This window comes from Mustela putorius, unplaced genomic scaffold, assembly GCF_011764305.1.
Source record: "Mustela putorius furo isolate JIRA1106 unplaced genomic scaffold, ASM1176430v1.1 tig00003962_pilon_pilon_pilon, whole genome shotgun sequence".
Lineage (NCBI taxonomy): Eukaryota > Metazoa > Chordata > Mammalia > Carnivora > Mustelidae > Mustela > Mustela putorius.
Genome location: NW_025422106.1, coordinates 19,918,028 through 19,938,403, shown reverse-complemented (window position 1 = coordinate 19,938,403; position 20,376 = coordinate 19,918,028). Strand labels below are relative to the sequence as shown.

Genomic DNA, 20,376 nt, shown 5'->3' with positions numbered 1-20,376 from the left:
AAAATAGGAAATCCGATCTGAACATAAACGATCTCTTGCCAGTTCTCCAAATGGCATGCTTCTGGCAAATTAAAGAAAGCAGTATCATTTTGATAACATCCCATAGCTAGAATCTGACCTGACCACATCTTTCCTATTCTCTCTTGGTCACCCAGCTCTAAAATAGTATCATCCTGTTATATTTCTACAGACAAATGGAACACTTGAGCAGTTTTCCACTTGACTTACATTCTGCAATCTTCCTTTCACCTTGGCACTATGATTTTCACATGAAAAGGTAACAAGCAATTTGGCCTTCTCAGAGAACGTGTCTTCCAAAAATGCAATTTTTTTTTTTTTTTTAATTTGACAGATCACAAGTAGGCAGAGAGGCAGGCAGAGAGAGAGGAGGAAGCAGGCTCCCCGCCGAGCAGAGAGCCCGATGGGGGGCTCGATCCCAATACCTTGGGATCATGACCTGAGCCGAAGGCAGAGGCTTTAACCCACTGAGCCACCCAGGCGCCCCCAAAATGCAATTTTTACCTGATTAGGTATGTTGGCTGGAGAGTATATCATTTCATGGTATAAATAGTAAGTAATGCTATCTTATTATTTTCAAATTATAAAGATGTATTACAAAGTAAAATGCAAGAAAGAAAAATCACAACAGGTTTAAAGATGGTTTTGTGCTACTTTTTGTATAATGGGATTCTCAAGAAGTAATGGGCACATTTTCTATTGGCTTTCAAATTTGTAACTTGCACCCTTCACAGAGCCAACTCCAAGAACTTCCAGATGATTTTCAGTGGCAACAACCAAATCTTCAAGAGCACACAACTAATGAAAGTTTTGCTCATCTTACCTCCTCAAAAGGTCCACATCACTAGACTTTCCTTTGGCTACTTTAAATAGACTTACGCTAGGCCTGTAGCTTCCCCTAAAAGATTTTTCTTCTGCTCAACAGTTATTTCCCCTTGTTCCAGAGCTTTTCTGTGCTCTTATTTATTGATCAATTAATTTATTTTTAATGAACCCACCTACACAGAAACCAGGGACGCTCCCTGCCTTGCAAGGTCCCTTGCAAAAACCATCTTATAAAAACAAAAGGCTTCAAAGCACCAGTGGCTAAACCCATTGAGTAGAAAGGAGGCTGGGGAGTGGGGGTGGGAGGAGAAAGCTGGAGGCAGGAGTTGGCCTGGAAGCAGGATGGCAGCCAGGCCCGAAGGGAGCTGCCCCCTTCTTGAGCAGAACCCCTAGCTACCTGGGTAGACCACAGGAGACCTCAGTGCCTGGGGTGGCCAGTGGAACTCCTGGGGCTGGCTCCTTGGCACAGCACTGCAGAGGGGATTTTCTGTGCTTCTGAAGTATTAATTACTACAACAGTTCTCCCAGAACAAATCACCATAAAAGTGGCTGCATTTATGAAGCATTAACTCTTAATCACTAGTACTCGTGCAATTCATTACCCTTTTTGCTTAATTTGCCTCAGTCTTACATTGGAGACACACAAAAGTACAGAACTTTTCAACATACTTAAGAAATGTTTACAAGAGTGGGTTTGTTTGTTTGTTTTTTTAACAAGTCTTTAATTAAAAAAACTCAAAAATATATAATCAAGCATTTTACATAATGCATACATTCTTAATATCTGCAGGTAAGATAAATAACAGAAGGCAAAAGCAGATACACTGGATTGCTTCTCTTTGGCAAATCACCAATATTACCCCCTGCAGAAACATGATACATGTAAAAAAACATAAAAATAAAAATAAAAAAGCAAAACCATGGTTTTTAAATTGTCCCTTAGTACAAATAACAAAATATTTACCAATAATACAGTAGATGGAATTTTCAAATTGACTAAAATTGGTAATACTTTATATCACGGGGTTAAAGTAGCAAGCTGCTTTCCAAAATTAAGGCCCGCAGCAATGGTTATATAGTTATTGGGGGGGGGGACAATGCGGGATGGACACACACACACACACACCCTTTTCCTAGTTATACCTGGCTGTTTTTATTTAATAATGTCACATTCAAATTCTACCTCTCGGATGCCATTCCTAAAGAAAATAAGATCCTTTCCCTGTGGGTTTTACCTGCAGATCAGATGCCTGACTCCTCCCACCCGCAACCAAATTTGCATTTTTAAAAATCAGGAACCAGCTTTCTTCAGCCAGTATTTACCATCGAACTCAGTGGCCCAGAATAAAAAAAATTCCTTCCATTTTATATTGAAGCTAGGTATTGCAGCTCTACTGAAGCAGTATATACATGTTGGAACTAAAAGTTAAAAAAGCAGAAGTGTCCATTCAACACATAGCAGCTTTTATCTAAATATATACATGTATGTATATGGTTTCACAGTTAAATTTTAGAAAAAAAAAAAAATTTACATTTGATATGTCCGGAAACAGTTCTCCTATAGTCTATAAATAATATTTTAATATGCTCAAATGATCAAAATGCACAAGAATGTATCAAATTAAATAAGTCTTCTAAACCTTGAAAAACAGATACTTGAAGTCAGTCAAGCTTGAGGTTTGTGTCAAGTGTGCTCTGTCAGACCCTAGGACGAGGGAAAACAGAGCCCTCTAGAGACGATAGGCGAGAAACTCCAAAACTTTGGAAGGAATCGGTAGCTTCTGGACCTCTTGGGTGGGCATCACTCTCCGGATCGACATGCGACACAAATGTTGAAGGCTAGGGACTTGCCTCGGAGTGGCCCAGAAATAGACACTTCCATCATGTGTCCTAAACAGAAAACAACAAAAAACATCACAAACTCAGTCACCTTCATACACATATTTCAGCATCCTATAGCTCAAACAACTAACATCCAAGGCTGTGTATGACAGTCACAAACTACACACTAAAACCTAATTAAGGAAGACGAACCAATGATCTTCTTTATGACAACATAACAGTATTGTAAGAAACCCTTATGGAAGACTTAGTGATAATAGAAACTGGCTGCTTTGACTAAAAGCCACCTCAGGGCACCTGGCTGGCCAGTCGGTTAAGCATTGGACTTTGGCTTGGGTCATGATCTCAGGAGCCTGGGATGGAGTCCCCCATCCGGCTCCCTGCTGTGCAGGGACCCTGTTTCTCCCTTTGCCTGTCCCTTCTGCCCTTCCTCCCTCTCTCCCTGTCAAATAAATAAATGAAATCTGAAAAATAAAATAAAAGCCACCTTAAATTAAACTGCCTCTTAAAGAAAATAGAAAAACCAATTTACCCAGCAGCTAAAACACTGCCATCAGTAGAAAAGGCACAGCAAAGACCATTGCTCAAAGGTGCAACTTGAACTGGATAATCCTCATCAATTCTCCAGAACCTCACCATTCTAGAAAGGAAATAAATTATCCATTGAGTATCTAGCAGGATATTTAAGGTAAAAGCAACATCAATACTTCAGACAAAAAATGCCACTCTGAGTCATAAAATACACACCACACAGATACACACAGTCACTGCAGCAAGCAATTACTCTAACTCAATTACTCTAACTTGCTTTATGAAGTATTTTCTAGCCTATACCAATCAGTAATTTGGATCAACTCACACTTAAGAGACTATAATGCATGGCTGCCTTCCCTTCCCAGTGTTCAGATCCATAATGGTCGCAAGCAGAATCCTTCTCCTTATACTCAATATCTGAGAATTTGCAAAGCCAAATGAAATTTCTTCGGCAAACAAGGATGTTAACATTAACATTATGTAACATTACAAAATGAAAAGACTAATTTATGAAAATACTGCAATTAACAACATGTCTGTGAATCAAGATCTGCCAATCTTATTTTTCCAAAAGGCAAAAAGGGTTTTACTCTCTTCCCAACACATTTAAAAAACCTTTTCAGGGGCATTTGGGTGGCTCAGTGGGTTAAGCCTCTGCCTTCGGCTCAGGTCATGATCCCAGGGTCCTGGGATCAAGCCCTGCATCAGGCTCTCTGCTTAGGAGGGAGCCTGCTCCCCCACCCCCCCACCCCCACCTACTTGTGATCGCTGTCAAATAAATAAATAAATAAATAATGTAAACGAAATAAATAAACAACTTAAACAAACAAACAAAACGGAGGGCATGCACCTCCGACTTTTGGGGCAGCTGGGGCACCCAAGGATGGGGCTGACCTTTTCAGATAGGTAGAAGGTGTCTAGAAACAGCAGAGACTGGATATTCAAATCTGAACAGAGAAACAGTGATTGCTGGCAAAAACAAAAAACAAAAACAAACAAAAAAACAAACAAAACAACACTTTCTCTGTTCTGGAAAGACAACAGTGACTCACTTTCTGAATTAATGTGACCAAATTAATTAATGCTGTATACCATACACATTGTATAATAAAAGCATGAGCAAAAGGAATGGTGCTACTTAGGTTCTGCTTCATACCAATACGTAGTACACCTCACTCATGTGACATTTCATCTTGTAGCCTCAAAAGCAGTGGACACAAGTCACTCTGCTTTTACCATTTATTTCACTTTGAAAATGTCATTCTGCTTCAACCTTTACAAGATATTACTGAAAAAAAGACCAAGTTTGCCTACACTAGCTAACACACAAGAAACACAGGGAAAGGCATGGATTATCTTTAGCTTGTACAATTCCTCTTCTTCAGGCCAAAATTCTTTAAGACACACATCTCTCAAAGTCTTGTCTGGAGAAACAGGACACTAAAACCCACACTACAGAAAGATTTTTTTTTTAAGCCTTGAAAATGTTTCCAGTAAGTAGAAAGATGAAAGTAAATCTTTAGAAGACAATAAACAGGTCAAACTATAATTCACACACTTACTTATCATCAGCAAGGCTTGCAACATGCAGTCCATCATGACTAAAAGACACAGATCGTACCCATCGGTCATTTGCTCCTCCAGCAAATATTGGAGTAGGTGGGGGAAACAGGTGCCTGAGGTCAAATACATGTTTTCAGGTGAAAATGAGTCACTTCAAGAAGCAAAACTACCCCTGTACAAAATATATCTGTCTCTGAATAATGTTTGAAGAGGCCTTAATGACCACAGCTGAGGAGACTGAGCAGAGCGGATTCAAATTAAATTAAAGGAACCTTAAAAGAATTACTAATCTTCTTTTCACAATGTGGTTTAAGACACTAAGATTAACTCCAATGTCATTTTCAACTGTTTTTCAAAAACCTTGACATGAAACTCTAAATATAATTATCACTTCTACAGAGTCAGATACTGTCTAATGACAATAACATGATCTCTATCAAGAGAGCCAAATTTGTTTTTAGAGTTTTTATCTAAAGTTCTTATTATTCAAGGACTTAAATAATACTGAAATTTAGAACTATTGACAGACTACAATTTTAAGTCTCACATGTTAGTGATTCCAATCATTCATGTAGTTTCTTATAAGTTATACTAACAGCCAGAGATGAACCACAGACAACAACTAATTCATGCTGTACCCACCCAAATTCCATCACAATGTGTCCAGTATGTGGATCCCAGATATATACTCGAGTGTCATAAGATGCAGTAGCCAGTAATGCTCCATCAGGAGAAAAGTCACAAGCTACAACATCATGGTGGTGTCCTTCTAGTTTCCGTATCATGGTATATTTATCCATATTCCAAAGGAAAACCTGCAATAAAAAGGCAAATGTTATAGCTTCATTCAGACACACAGAGGACAAAATGGCACAACTTAATCTAAAATAACTAAATTTAATTAACATTATATTAAACATTATAAATTATGAATTAAAAGAATATGTATGCTCAGTGTCATAGCCAGATTAAAAATCAGTCTTTAAGTTAATTAAAGTAGACATGCAAATTCTATTTCAAATGTTTCTGTTAAATGTTAATTTAAAAATAAGCCTAAACATAAAAAAGGCAATGCAATTTTTAACCACAAAGTTATACTGAAATCCATTTATTCCAAAAACTAATTAACTAAAATATATACAGAAATAAATAGGGTTAAGTACTACAAACCCCCTTCTTTTTTTTTCCAGAAACTACCAAATTTTTAAAAAATATACAGACAGAAAATGTAATGTTAACAAATTGTTACTCCATTGGCATCTCCCTTTGAGATAATCACTTGTTTACAATAGGCTTGGGTCACCAACGTGAGCCTAGGAAGAGAAACAGATACTGCAAGCAAAGAGAATTTTCACAGCCAAATGAAATTTCTTTGGCAAACAACAAGGATGTTAAACCACATTACAAAATGAAAAGACTAACTTATGAAAATATTACAATTAATAACATGTCTGTGAATCAAATTTGCCAATCTTATTTCCCAAACAGACCACAATCATTAGTCATTTTAAGTATAAAACATTTAAATTACTTTAGTACAAGTTTACGCATAGTTTTTGATTCTTTAAGATCAATACTCAGACTGTGCAGAATAGTTCTGAATAGGATTTAAATGTTTACTTCAGTCTAGTTGTATTAAATACAAGCTTGGAGGTTTACAACAATCCTAATAAGAGAATCTCTCCTCTTGGAATAAAGCAATCCTTTTTGCTACTTTTTTTCTGCACAGACACAATATTTTTACTTCCAAAGAAAAATAAATACAAATTTTAAGTTGATCCAGAGAAAAATACAAATTTTAAGTTGGATCAAAGTCTTACTGTATCTCTAACATCTCAAAGAATTCCAAAAAATAGCACAGAGAAACCATCTGAAAGCCAATTACATTACATTAAATTGGTTTCACATGTCAGACTCCCAATTCCACGAGACTGGAAGATCAATTTACTTGGAGTCAGTGGGTTTCACTGCGGGGGAAATCACTTTAAAAAAGAAAAAAAGAAAGAAAGAAAAGCAGAAAGTGGACATCGACCAGCACCTGTGTACGTACAGTACACCTTGCAGCCGAATGCAAGGTTACTTCATCCTATGGTAAAGGTCGCCCCCAGCCCGGTAGCCAGAGATGCCACTCTTTCTGCCCAGCTAACACCATTGTGCGCCTGTGTGCGAGTGGTGCCAGCATAACCTCAATCACACCAATATTGCTGCCACCACCTGTGACAGGGAAAGCAAGAAGCATATGGAAAACACACAGCCTAAAATAGCAATGTCAATATCCAGCTTTGTTCTTATGATTTTAAAGAACTGAATACTTTTTTCCTAAACTTCTAACATTTCCAACTATTATTTTAACATACTTCTTGGCTAAATAAAATGCATTTAAAACCAGCCTCCCACCCCCAGTAATTCAGAGTGTATTCTGAATACCCCACAGATTTGGACTCCACCATTTTTCATAAACATCTGAAGCTAGTAAGATCTCTTTAACTACACTATGAGCTGGCAGACAACTAAGAGTTCATTAAAAAGCATAACCCTCTCAAGAGTTACTTTATACTTAATCTGTCCACAGGTATGCTATGCCAGACAGACCTTGTCAATTTCATATATAATTCACTCTACATATACATGAATGCTATTTTTATTATTAGATTTTTAAGTTACTTTTTTTCAGTTAAATGTCCAGGACCAGCTGGGAATCAAAACTTTTTAAACAGCAAACTGGACAAAAAAAATAGAACAACAGAGAAGAATTAGCGGGAATGTCTTAACATTTGGACTAGATCTCTTCTATAGCACATAAACTTTACTATAGCACATAAAGTTTCCCAGATCTTTGAAAAAGTAAATTTGACATACCCCTTACTTTATGAATATTATTGCTGACTAAAAGCAATCCAATTTCTCACTCCACAATCAATACTAGATTTAATTTCCCTCATGCAAATTCTCCATCATGAAATAAAATACTTAAGATATTCATGACACCGAGCACAGATTTAACAGATTACTTAAGATTTAAAATGATTATGCACACATCATTACAATCCAGTTCACAATGAATGTACAAGAACTTTGATACATACTGCTTTACTGGCTCCCACTGAACACAGCATAGAAGAGTCAGGAGAGAATGCACAGCTATACACCCAGTTCTGATGGCCCCTCAATACTTTCATCATGTTTCCTGAACAAAAAGAAATACCTGTGTTAACCTTAGAGTTCACTTCAAATGAGCAGCATTTCAAAAATGGCAGAATCACAGATCACAAAATTCTATAGCAGCAGTGACTTATCTGTAACTAGGGTTGGATATAAACCAATTGCTTATTTTGTAAAAGTTCTACTGGAACACAATCATGCCCATGTGTTTATGTTGTGCTACAGTGGCAGAGATAACTAAGGCAGAGACAGCATGGTGCACGAGCCTAAAACAGTTGCCATCTGGCGCTTTAGGGAAAAGTCTGCTGACCCTTCACCTATAGAAGATAGAATTCTTTTAATACATTTATTCTACAAATGAAGGAACTCGAACACTTCAAGGCTGAGACCTGAGGAACAACTTCAAAATGCCTTTCATCCTTCCTTTCTGATAACCTACATTCCATTCCAAAGCCCCTGTGCATTATATCTAAAGCACACAATTATGTCTACAGATATTTTAATTCTTAATTTTACAAATACTTACTGAATGCCTACATGTCAGGCACTGAGGAGACAGCCATGAATAAGACTAAGTCCCAACTCTCTTGAGTTTATATTTTACTGAATTCGTATTTTTTTTTTTTTTTTTTTTTTGAGGGGTGGAAAGGAGAGAGGGAGAGAGAATCCCAAGCAGGCTCCATGCCCCAGCATGGAGCCCAATGGATGGCTCAATCTCACAACCCTGAGGTTCATGACCTGAGTTGAAATCAAGAGTCAGATGCTTAACCAAATGAGCCACCCAGGTGCCCCTGAGTCTGCATTCTTAAAACATATGCACACAACTGAAAATGTGTTGAGGGGCACCTGGGTGGCTCAGTGGGTTAAAGCCTCTGCCTTCGGCTTGGGTCATGATCCCAGGTCCCGGGATCAAGCCCTGCATTGGGTTCTCTGCTCAGCAGGGAGCCTGCTTCCTCCTCTCTCTCTCTGCCTGCCTCCCTGCCTACTCGTGATCTCTGTTAAATAAATAAATAAAATCTTAAAAAAAAAATGTGTTGAGAAAGCAAGTAGCATTTGATATGCAAAAGAAAATAAAAATTTAACCACCAAACTATTTTAACTGTTGGGATCTCTCCACCCCTCAACAGCCAAAAATTCAGAGAACACTAAGATGCAAAGGAGGTCCGGTCATGATTTGGTAAGACAAGCGTATTATTTTATCAGGCAATGGTTATAGCCCATCAGCTGGATCAAGTCTCCAAACCCCAGACTTTTGTTTTCTACTACCTTCAGTTTAAGTCAGCAATACTTCTAAGCAAGACCTTAACCTTGAGCCTGAGGCTCTTAGAGCACTATCAGATCTTAAATATAAGGTGTTAGCTAAAACTGTAATCTTTCTCATTAGCGGCTAAGAAGCAGAAAGAGATGCTCATCTCTGGTCCTCTTAAATGAGGTAGACTCTCCAAACTTTCTAAGCACTGCAATTAACAAAGTTTCAGGTACTTAACACTAACATACCTTTTATTTACCTTTTTATTTACAGATTTTTATTTGTCAGAGAGAGAGAGAGAGAGAGAGAGAGCGAGCGAGCACACAAGCAGGGGGAGCAGGTGGAGGGAGAAGCAGGCTTCCTGATGAGCAGGGAACCCAATATGGGACTTGATCCCAGGACTCTGGGATCATGACCTGAACCAAAGGCAGCCACCTAACTGAGCCACCCAGGGGTCCCTAACATACCTTTCATTATATTGGATAGCAAGTCTTTCAGTAATTACTTACTTAACCTATCCAACTTATTATTATGCTTATAAGCTTTTAGTTATAAATCCTGGTATATAAATGTCTTAATCTAAATTTTATTAGATTACTAAATTATATATAACTTCGAGACCTACTTAAATTTTTGCTAAGCAAATGAAGTTAACCACCTTCCCTAAGATGAAGGAAATAAACGCAGACCAGTTCATTTATAAAAACCTAAAAATGACCCAGATTTTGTCCTCATATAGCTGATACAGATCTGTGTGGTTAGTTTCTGAGTAATATAAGATTGTTTAGAGTAACTGCTGGTTCCTGTTCTGGGTCACATTTATGGTTGCATTTGATCTGCACAAGGGAAGGGACCAAACCAATTAAAAGATAAGAGCAAACTTTGATCACAGGCCACTTTTAAACTCAAACACCCCAAATGATCGACACTTCTTGGCATCTCTCATTAATGGTGTTAAGAAACTCATTCTGTTTCACAGCTTGTAAAAAAGACATACCATCATCTTTCAGGTCCCACACTCTCAGAGTTTTGTCTCTTGAAGCTGATACTAGGATCAAGCTCCCATCTGGAGCAAAAGTTAAATCTCTGACCACTTCAGTATGATCTACCAAGTTAAGGAGGAGTTTTCCTAAATCCAATGGAAGAGGGAAAAAAGACAATGTTAATTTTTATCAGCTTCTCTTTAAAATAGGGTTCTTCACCATAAAAAATTATATATACATGCAGAAATACTTGTCACCTCCTTAGTCTCCCAAGCATAAAGTGACTTAATAGTGCTTTTACTATCACCTTTAAAGATTCTCTATTTACACAGTTGTAAAATGGATTATTTCCAGAGTAACAAAACCTAAATTTATTAGATCAGCTTAGAGAAAATTCCTGAAATGCAAAGAAGTTAATTTACCATCAGGAAAACCCACATTATCATTTTTAAATCTTTGTACAGTATGATTTTAACATAAAACCAAATTTTCCCTTTTCTTTTCCTTGGCCTTGGATTACTAAGACTGTCCAACTCCCCAAAAGATTAATGTTATCTCGCAACAACCTAAATTTTCAATAATAATCAGTGAAAAAATATGCTTTATGCATCTAATATTGAGAGTTTTGTTTTCTATGAAAATCTATGTGCGTTCCTTCAATTTTTTCAAGAATCCAAATTTACTGACTCACTGTCCTCATTCAATAGTAGCATCACTTGCGGTGTTCTACTGTACCTAGTTTTCCCGCTCATTTTAAAAAATGTCTTCAAATTTTTAAGTACATACCATCAGCCAGAACTATCAAGTTCACTTTTAACTGCCCAAAGAATTTACCTTCTGAACCTATCTGGTTAAACTTTAAATACAATGTCACTAAAACTTCCAAAGGTTAGACAATTTAAAAACCAGATTTGCATTGAAAGCCTCCAAGCTATCAACTGAAAAAGTATGTAATGAAAAAAAAACACCCTGCCATCTGAGTCATAAACTAAATTATTAATTTATAAATTAAATTAAGGATTAAAAATTAAGATTAATGTTTATTCCTTAGACACGACCTTCTTACTGTAATATTCTCTGAAGAGTGACCAAGCAGTGAGAACTCTACTCATAAAATAAAACCATGAGCAGAAGATGCTATGTAGGCCAATCATAAGGACACATTCATAGCATCAATTCTTGCTTTTCAGCAAGTTAATATCTCAAATCTTATCTTCTAGTGCCTATGAGAGATGCCCTGCATCACAAAATAATCAGGTTTGCTTTTCAAACTATGGCCCTGTACCTGTATATACATCCCATATTTTGATACGCCCATTGTTTAATCCTGTGGCAAGGAGCAGCTGATCCTGTCCGAATCTGAATCGATGCCATTCTATATTGACACAGCGACTCTGTTTTTCTGGAACCGAAGATCCAAAAGCAAGACTCCAGACTATGTCACCACAGTCTATAATATGTTCGCGAGGTTTATTTTTCTGACCACCATCACTATTTTGTCTTGACAATCTCAAACCGCTTGAATTGGTGATATTCTTGGTGCCATGCAAGAGACTGAGGGGAAAAAAGGTCAGATTGACATCTATTATTATGAACTCTGGATTCCTGCAGATACTAAATGATAAATGTTTGTTAAAATAACCTCAATTATTACCATAATGATACTGAATAACAATAGAATTCTATGGATGGGAAGGAGATATTTGCAATTAGCTATGAGGGTAGGACCAAATAAATTCAAACTAAAAGACATCTTCAGTTGCTGAGATTAAGTTTAACATTAAGCAATGTATAATTTCTTTGTGTCAAAATTTTCCTCAGAACCACTATAATCAATGAGGACTCCTTTAGCTAACCTAAAGTAAGTGTAACAAGCAAAAACAAAACAAAAAACCTGCTTAACTTAAGATTATTTATATAAAGGTCAACTAGACACAAAAAGGGTGAGATTAAATTTAATATATATTTTTTAAAAACTTTCAACAAATAAACAAATCCAAGCAGATGAATTTTAAGTACATAAAAATAATTAATTACACGATCAGCATACTGCTGTTATCTAATAAAATGTCGTGAAATTCAAAAAGTGTCACATAACAAAAGGTCATCTTCCCTTGCATAAGGCAATATAGACACTACCAAGAAACCAGTAATCTGCTTTTTAATACAAAGACACAAAAGCATCTGAGAAAGTAGTCCATAACATAAAAGGCCAAACAATTCTTCCCACAAATTTTCCAATAAATATATTCAGCTTATGATTAGGATACACTTACAATACCTTACACTAGAAAGAAAAACTTAAGTATCACAATCTTTCTATTACTCCACACAGATAACAGTAAATTCTACAAAGACATACAATATACAAATTAGAAGAGAGTCTTACAAGTTCTTAAGGCACTGGGACCAGGGAACAAGCTTTACTGTACGATGTCCTTGTGACCAAGCAAAGTACGAACCATCTGGAGCAAAAGCAACAGTCCAATTTTCACGACCACATTTCTTGTCAAAGGGAGCTGCTGGAGCTAGAAGTTCACCTATAGTACGTGATCTCACTAAAAGAAGAAAAGATACACAGGATGTCACATATAACCGATAATGAATCTGAGACTTCCTCAATATTAATTTGGGACTCTCAACTTCATTGAGTTTCGATGCATACAAGGTCTAAGGAGTTCTGATTTCTACCCTTAATGATAATAACTATCTTCAAGTTTTGATAAAATGGTTTTCCAACATCTCCCCACCCAAGAGCTTGTTTAGAAAGCTTCAATTAAAAAACCTGGTTAAGGGGCACCAGTGGCTCAGTGGGTTAAAGCCTCTGCCTTCCTCTCAGGTCATGGCAGGAATCAAGCCCTGCATCAGGGCTCTCTGCTCAGCAGGGAGCCTGCTTCCTCCTCTCTTTCTCTCTGCCGGTCTCTCTGCCTGCTTGTAATCTCTGTCAAATAAATAAGTAAAATCTAAAAAAGAAAGCCCTGGTTAAGGTACTGTAATATCAGGGTTAGCAATTACTCAACTACTGACTTTTGCACTGCCTTATGTTTTCATCAAATTACTGACATCTAAAATGCAACAGGCCAAACTCACTTTATAAGGAAAGTATCTTCCAATAAGTTTGTAATTTTCAAAAACCACAAACCACTATAAAATACAATAGTTTATCATTATTCAAAGGAAAGCAATATTAAGTGGTCTATTTAAACATGATATTCTTTTTTTTTTAAGACTTTTTTTTTTTTTAAAGATTTTATTTATTTATTTGACAGACAGAGATCACAAGTAGGCAGAGAGGCAGGCAGAGAGAGAGAGAGAGAGAGGGAAGCAGGCTTCCTGCAGAGCAGAGAGCCCGATGCGGGGCTCGATCCCAGGACCCTGAGATCATGACCCGAGCCGAAGGAAGCAGCCCAAACCACTGAGCCACCCAGGCGCCCCTTTTTAAGACTTTTTAAAGTTACCTCCAAACCCAATGAGGGGCCTGAAGTCACAACCCCAAGACCAAGAGTCACATGCTCCACTAACTGAGACAGCCAGGCGCCCCAACATGAGTATTTTTTCAGGCCCAGGTCACAAAGAGTCATAAAATTCCTAGAACTAGAAAGGACTTAATGATTATTTAGTACAATCTCCCAATTGCTGTTTTAAAATGTATTACATTTGTGATCCTCAAACATCTTAATAGTGGGCCATAAACTGACCAAAAATGGAAGTAATTCTTTTGTTTTTTAAGGACAGAGAATAAACAATCTCATGTTTTTAATTTAATTAAGACTACTTAAATTTAGGGGCACCTGGGTGGCTCAGTCAGTTAAGCGGCTGCCTTTGACTCAGGTCCTGGAAGAGCCCATCCAGGTGCCCTGCTCCATAGAAATCTGCTTTTCCCTCTCCCTCTTCAGCTCCCCCTGCTTGTGCTCTCTCACTCATGTGCTTAATCTCAAATAAATAAAATCTTGAAAGAAAATAAAGGGTACCTATATTTATCATCCATAACAAAAACTGGCACATTTCCAGAGTACAGAGACTTTTCGTTCGCATTTAACAAGAAGTTTATCAACAAGCTCTTACTATACATTTGTGTATGCAAACTTGGCCAGAATTTCCTCAACTTGGGTAAAGAATCTTTAACACTCACTGTATCACCACTGCTCTCTTGGGCTGGTCTTTTTTTTTTTTTTTTTAATTTTATTTATTTATTTGTCAGACAGAGATCATAAGTAGGCAGAGAGGCAGGCAGAGAGAGGAGGAAGCAGGCTCCCTGCTGAGCAGAGAGCCCGATGCGGGGCTCCATCCCAGGACTCTGGGATCATGACCTGAGCCGAAGGCAGAGCCCTTAACCCATTGAGCCACCCAGGCGCCCCTTGGGCTGGTCTTGATTTCAAATTTTGCTACTCTTCCTTTTCAGGTATAAATTAGTATCTCTTTAGTTTCGCTACTTTCTATTCAGTGCTGGCTAACTATTTTTAGGTTTTGGATTTAAACTTCCCAACAACCAAACTACATATATCCTATGTATTGCAGTTCAAATAAGAACCACTTACGCTCTTATTGCTAAAGCAGATATATACCTACACCGGCCCCCCATGTACTAGTTCAGGTGACACTTCAAGTCTCAATGTGTGCTCTGTCAACAGTCAGTGGAGCACCTAGCATATGACAGGTGATCAGTAAATATTTACTGAGTGAATATAAAAGCACATGTATAAGTTCCCATTCTTAAAGGATTTCAACATTTCCTTCTCCAAGTTTTTGATACATTAACAAACAAGCTATGGTTTAAAAAGTAAAACAGGGGACCCTAGGTGGCTCAGTGGGTTAAGCCTCTGCCTTCAGCTCAGGTCATGCATGATCTCAGGGTCCTGTCCTACATCAGGCTCTCTGTTCATCGGGGAGCCTACTTCCCCCTCTTTCTCTGCCTGCCCCTCTGCTTACTTGTGATCTCTGTCAAATAAATAAATAAAATAAAAATAAAGATAAAAAGTAAAGCAGGGGCGCCTGGCTAGCTGAGTCAGCAGAACATGTGACTGCTGATCTCGGGGTTGTGGGTCTGAACCTCATGTTGAGTGTAGAGTACTCAAAAATAATAAAATCCAAAAATATATATGTAAAAAGTAAAACAAAATTGAGACCTATTTTTTCTATGATATTCAGAAATATGAATACCTAATAAGGCTTACTCTGTTTTTGTGGAGCTGACATTATCAAAAATTTTCTTTCTGATGACTCAAAAATCTTCCTCCTAGGGTGCCTGGGTGGCTCAGTCAGTTGAGTGTCTGTCTACCTTTGGCTCCAGTCATGACCCCAGGGTCCTGGGATGGATCCCCCCGTTGGGCTCTCTGCTCAGTGAGGAGTCTGCTTTCCCTTTGTGCTCTCTCTCAAATAAATAAAATCCTTTAACAAAAAAATAAATCTTCCTCCCTGCCTTTGGGCTCTCCCTTTCTCTTTGTGCTCTCTCCTTGCCACTCGACCCACTCAGTCCTGGTTCTGACCTAAGAGAGTAAGCCTAATCCTGCTCTCACATGACAGTCATATACTGAAGAAAGCCATGACATCAGCAAGTAAATCTTTTCATTTATAAATAAATAAACTGCCATAGGCCTTTCAATCACTCCTTAGATTACATGGTTTCAAGTCCATTCCCTACCTTTGCCTACAACACTTCTCTGGAGAAATTCCAGTTGGTAATGGTCTTCATAAAAGTGGCACCCTGAACTAAACACATCACCTCAGGTGTGGTTTGATCAAAGGAGCAGAACCCCCACCTACTTCCCACCCCAAGTGTATCCATAAAGCATAAAGTGACATTATTTTCACCAGCAGTTACATGACTTTAACATAAAATCCACAAACCAGTGACCCTTATATGCCTGCAGAATGATTTCCCTTTTTTCCTTTTTTTTTTTTGGAAATATACAAATGATTTAAAAAAAAAATTTTTTTTTAAGCTTTTATTTATTTGACAGAGAGATCACAAATAGGCAAAGCAGCAGGCAGAGAGAGAGGGGAAAGCAAGCTCCCCTGATGCTGGGCTCGATCCCAGGACCCTGAGATCATGGCCTGAACTGAAGGCAGAAGCTTACTTAACCCACTGAGCCACCCAGGCGCCCCTACAAATGATTTTTTTGGAAGGGCTTGCTGTTCCTTATATTGCTTTTCCTTATAGTCCTCCAAGGCCACACACATAGATGGTTAATCTCACCATGGTAGTTCATGTGCCTGATTCCTGAATTTGCAACCCCTGCCTAAATTTTTTTTTTTTAAATATAACTTGGGTTTCTGTTTAATCCTATCTTTTGAAGGAAAAAGAAAGTTTGGGAGTCAGGGAAACAAGTTTTAAAATTCAACTGGAAAAAAAATTTTTTTCAGCCAAAAAACCCAAGCATCATCTTCAAGAGAAAACCCCTAGCTAAACTTGATGAGTATATTCTTATAATTTCTTTCTCAAAAAAATAGAAGACTGGCCCTTGTATTCAACTTAAAAACATCTGGTTAATCAGACTAGAACACACCACTCCTTTAGCAAGCAAGATTAACTTTCCCACAAAAGACACTTTTTTTTACTCTGTACTTTAGCATCACTCCATTTTTCTTTTACCTTGACCACACTCACAAAACTCCTCTGGTTTAAAGGTGGAAATTAACAACCAAAAATTGTTTCAAATAACAAAGACCATGAACTAAAAAGCTAATTTATTCTTAAACACATAGACATTCAAGAAATGGGGTCATTATTTTAAAACTACCAAGAAAGGGGTATCTGGGTGGCTCAGTGGGTTAAAGCCTCTGCCTTCGGCTCAGGTCGTGATCCCAGAGCCCAGGGATTGAGCCCTGCATCTGGCTCTCTGCTCAGCAGGGAGCCTGCTTCCTCCTCTCTCTGCCCACTTCTCTGTCTGCTTCTCTGCTTACTTTTGTTCTCCGTCTGTCAAATAAATAAATAAAATCTTTAAAAAAAAAAATTACCAAATAAATAAATGCTATACTGTCACAAGTATTAGCAATTAACTTGGGGTTTCCTTGCTTGTTAACAGGCACATCAAGTGATTTCTCCCCCTCCCCCAATGATCTCTGCCATCAAATGATTCAAGCACTCATTCAGATACAATATTATCAAGTAGCACAAGGTCATAATGAAGTGCTTTGAAAAAAAATTTTTTTTAAGTTAAACCTTTATGACCTGCAGCTGTTTAATATGAGTATCGTAAGAGATACATGATTTAATGACCTTGTATAAGGGAAAAGCTGCCTGCCATGGGAACTCAGCCATAAAATACAATTATCTGTACAGTAGTAATACACTGAGTTACTGCTGAACCGAATGAACCAGATTTAGCTCCTTCTTCACATTCCTCTCTGCAATTTCATAACCAGAAAGGGAGGATCTGTGGTAGTGCCTTGTGAAAGAGGGCAGCAGCTCCAGGCAGTACTCCCTGTCTCACAAGACTTCTTTAATCAGTCTAGGAATCTTGCCTCTCCTCTTTCAGCACTTGATAAACGGAAGAGCTATAATTAATACTCAAGGAAAAAAAGGGGGAAAAGCTAAGTTCTTACTGAAAGTTACAAAGCTACACAGAGATATTACTGTTTAACTCTGTATCCAAATGGTACTTCCAAAGAAAGAAACAAAAAAAAGGGCTGATGGGGGTGGTTCGAAAGCTTAGAAAAGGCCGAGGTTCTTTCAGATATTTGGGACCTGCCTAATAATTTTATACTACAGCCAGCAAATAACACTGAGATGTTACTAAATATGAAAAACGTTAACTGAAAAGGCTATTACTTAGTGTGGCTGGTTCTTCTACCTTATTCAGGTATGCTCAGAAGCTCTACTCAGCCACTGGAAGGCAGGACTGGAAAGTTTTCAAAATGATTCATCAAGATAAAGTAAAACAGATAAATGAAAGGCAGATCACTTATCTGTGATACTATCGCGGAGCAGAGGAGGAAAAAAGCCCACTGGACTCCACTGGACTAAAGAACTTCTGGGTTCCATGTTCGACTCAGCACCTACTTACTAGTCTTAAAATACAGTTAAAATAAAAAGTAGGCATGAATTTTATTTTCCCTGTGTATTTATTTATTTAAAGATTTAAATTTTAAAGATTTATTTAAACCTTTAAATAAATAAATAAATTTGACAAGAGATCACAAGTAGGCAGAGAGGCAGGCAGGCAGGCAGAGGGCCGGATGCGGGGCTCTGCCGGGCAGATCCCAGGAACTGAGACCATGACCTGAGCCAAAGGCAGAGGCTTTAACCCACTGAGCCACCCAGGCGCCCCTTCCCTGTGTATGTAAAACAGTTATAAGAAACTGGGCTAAAGTCCCCTCCTAACCTGCCATTCCTAACCTGCCATTTAACCTTATCCTTAAGAGAACTAAAGTCCAGAATTCTAAGATAACTGTCTCTAGATATAAAACTGAACTCACATACAGGATAAAGGGCCTACTGGTTACTTAGCTTCTCCCTTGGTCTAGAAGTACCTCCTCCATATATTTAAAGGCATACATAAAGGAAGAGGAAATGCAAAGGGTCTTTGCTCAGTAACCACTTCCAATTTTCATTTAATTAACACAGTAAGTTTGGCGCTGGTTTTTTTTTGGGGGGGGGGCGGGGTGCAAAGTCTTTATTTTTTAAACTATAATTTAAGATGTATCACATGACTTGGCAAGCTCAATGTTTACTAAGCCTATCCATCAATGCACAGCACCAACTCCCCCGAAAATTATTCCAGTTATTTTCCCGTTAAGGGCGAATTTAAATGCGAGGTGCTCTCAACGACTTGACGCACAGCCTCCAGGATCTATTGCCCTGACTTCGGTGTGGCAGGGGCTAGCTTCTAGACTAGTTTTTAGACCGCCTTTTCAGAGTGCGCTCTTTCATACAACAGCTTTACTCCTGTCATTCACCCAACCATTCTGCTCCTCCCCGCTCCTCTGTGTAGAAAAGATAATTGAGTCTCCTCCCCTGAGCCGCTGCCTTCCTTAACGCCACGCCGTTTTTAAAAAATGCTACTTTAAAAAAAAAAAAAAAACAAAATGCTGCTTTTTCCAGGCCGCTGGCACCTCTTCGGTCGTATTTCTCCTTTAGGAATAGCTGATATACCTACCTGAGGACCCCTCCCCTTTCATTACACTCAGAGCACCCAAGTTTACTTTTCGCGTCCCCAGACCTGCCCAGCACTGGCCTATCCACTCGACGCCTAGAGAATCCCAGGAGAATGACCCTGCGCGTTCCTCCTTAAAGGAAAACTGGGGGCTCCCAGGGGGTGGGTGTCCGCCCCCGGCCACACAGTCCGGAGCGCCCCGAACCCGAAGATCCGCCCACCGCCTCCCTCCTAGCCTCGCGCACAGTAGACGCTGCAGCAATGACGACCCCATTTACCCCTCGGCGACACCCACCAGCGGGGCCGCTTCCTTCCTCTATGCTCCAGGGCTTGGCCCCGGCTCACCCCTTCTTCGCTTAGACTCTTCCTCGTCCGGGGACTCCCCGCCTCTCCGCAGCCCCGGCACGCTCACCACACCCCTCACCCACAGTCCCATTCCTCACCGATCTCTTTCTCGTTGACCCTCGGGGGAAAGCTGGCCATCTATGGGGCACCGTCTGATTCCGGGGGTGCGATGCGGACCCAACGATAGAGAAGGGATCGGCGAGCGCTGAGGGGCGTGACGCGGGCTCGGTCCCTCCCGGACCGGGGGACGGAGGGGAGGGGCGGGGGCGGAAGCGGGAGCCTCTGCCGACTCCCCCGGGAAAGCTCCCGAAGGCCTCGGACCAAACTACGGAGTCAAACACAGACAATAAACCCCGCTCCCGGCCTCAAGCCTACGGACCAAGACGCTTCCCCTCAACTCCGCCGACCGCAAACCAGACACTGGAGACAAAATGGCGGGCGGCGCGGGAGAGATAGCACGGCGGCGCGGGCGGGGTCTCGTGACGCCATCGCCCGAAGCCCCGCCCCCCGACGCTCGGGACGTGACGGTCTGGGCTCGGTGCCCCGCCCCCCCGCCGGGTACGCGCGGGCGTTTCTGCGAGGACTGGACAGGCTGGGGCAGGAAGAACGCGGAGGCGAGGGCGGAATCCGGGCTGCATCCCCAGCCCACCCGAGGCCGGAGCGCTGAGTCCGAGCTGTGCTTCTAGCTCGGTTTTGTTCCACCCCTCCGCGGCCCCCGGAACGATAGCGTGGTCTGTATTTCTGAGTTCAGATGCCTTCG

General features: G+C 39.6%; 1 protein-coding gene across 3 annotated transcripts; it reads right to left on the bottom strand.

Annotated features, from left to right (window-relative positions):
• Window positions 1-1,535: 1,535 nt before the first annotated feature.
• On the bottom strand, window positions 1,536-20,074 carry WSB1 (WD repeat and SOCS box containing 1). 3 transcript variants are annotated; one of them, XM_004747043.3, is made up of 9 exons: window positions 19,715-20,072; window positions 12,566-12,734; window positions 11,462-11,730; window positions 10,191-10,322; window positions 7,869-7,969; window positions 5,425-5,597; window positions 4,782-4,895; window positions 3,218-3,325; window positions 1,536-2,733 (listed from the first exon to the last, which is right to left on the bottom strand). In XM_004747043.3, exons 1-9 carry the CDS (start codon window positions 19,752-19,754, stop codon window positions 2,574-2,576), a joined length of 1,266 nt encoding a protein of 421 aa, XP_004747100.1. In that variant the 5' UTR covers window positions 19,755-20,072; the 3' UTR covers window positions 1,536-2,573. The 3 variants fall into 3 exon arrangements, with proteins under 3 accessions (XP_004747100.1, XP_044925902.1, XP_012909011.1); XM_045069967.1 differs by lacking the exon at window positions 1,536-2,733 and adding an exon at window positions 4,114-4,166 and having other exon boundaries at window positions 19,715-20,074; XM_013053557.2 differs by lacking the exons at window positions 1,536-2,733; window positions 3,218-3,325; window positions 4,782-4,895; window positions 5,425-5,597 and adding an exon at window positions 5,806-6,996 and having other exon boundaries at window positions 19,715-20,073.
• Window positions 20,075-20,376: the final 302 nt, after the last annotated feature.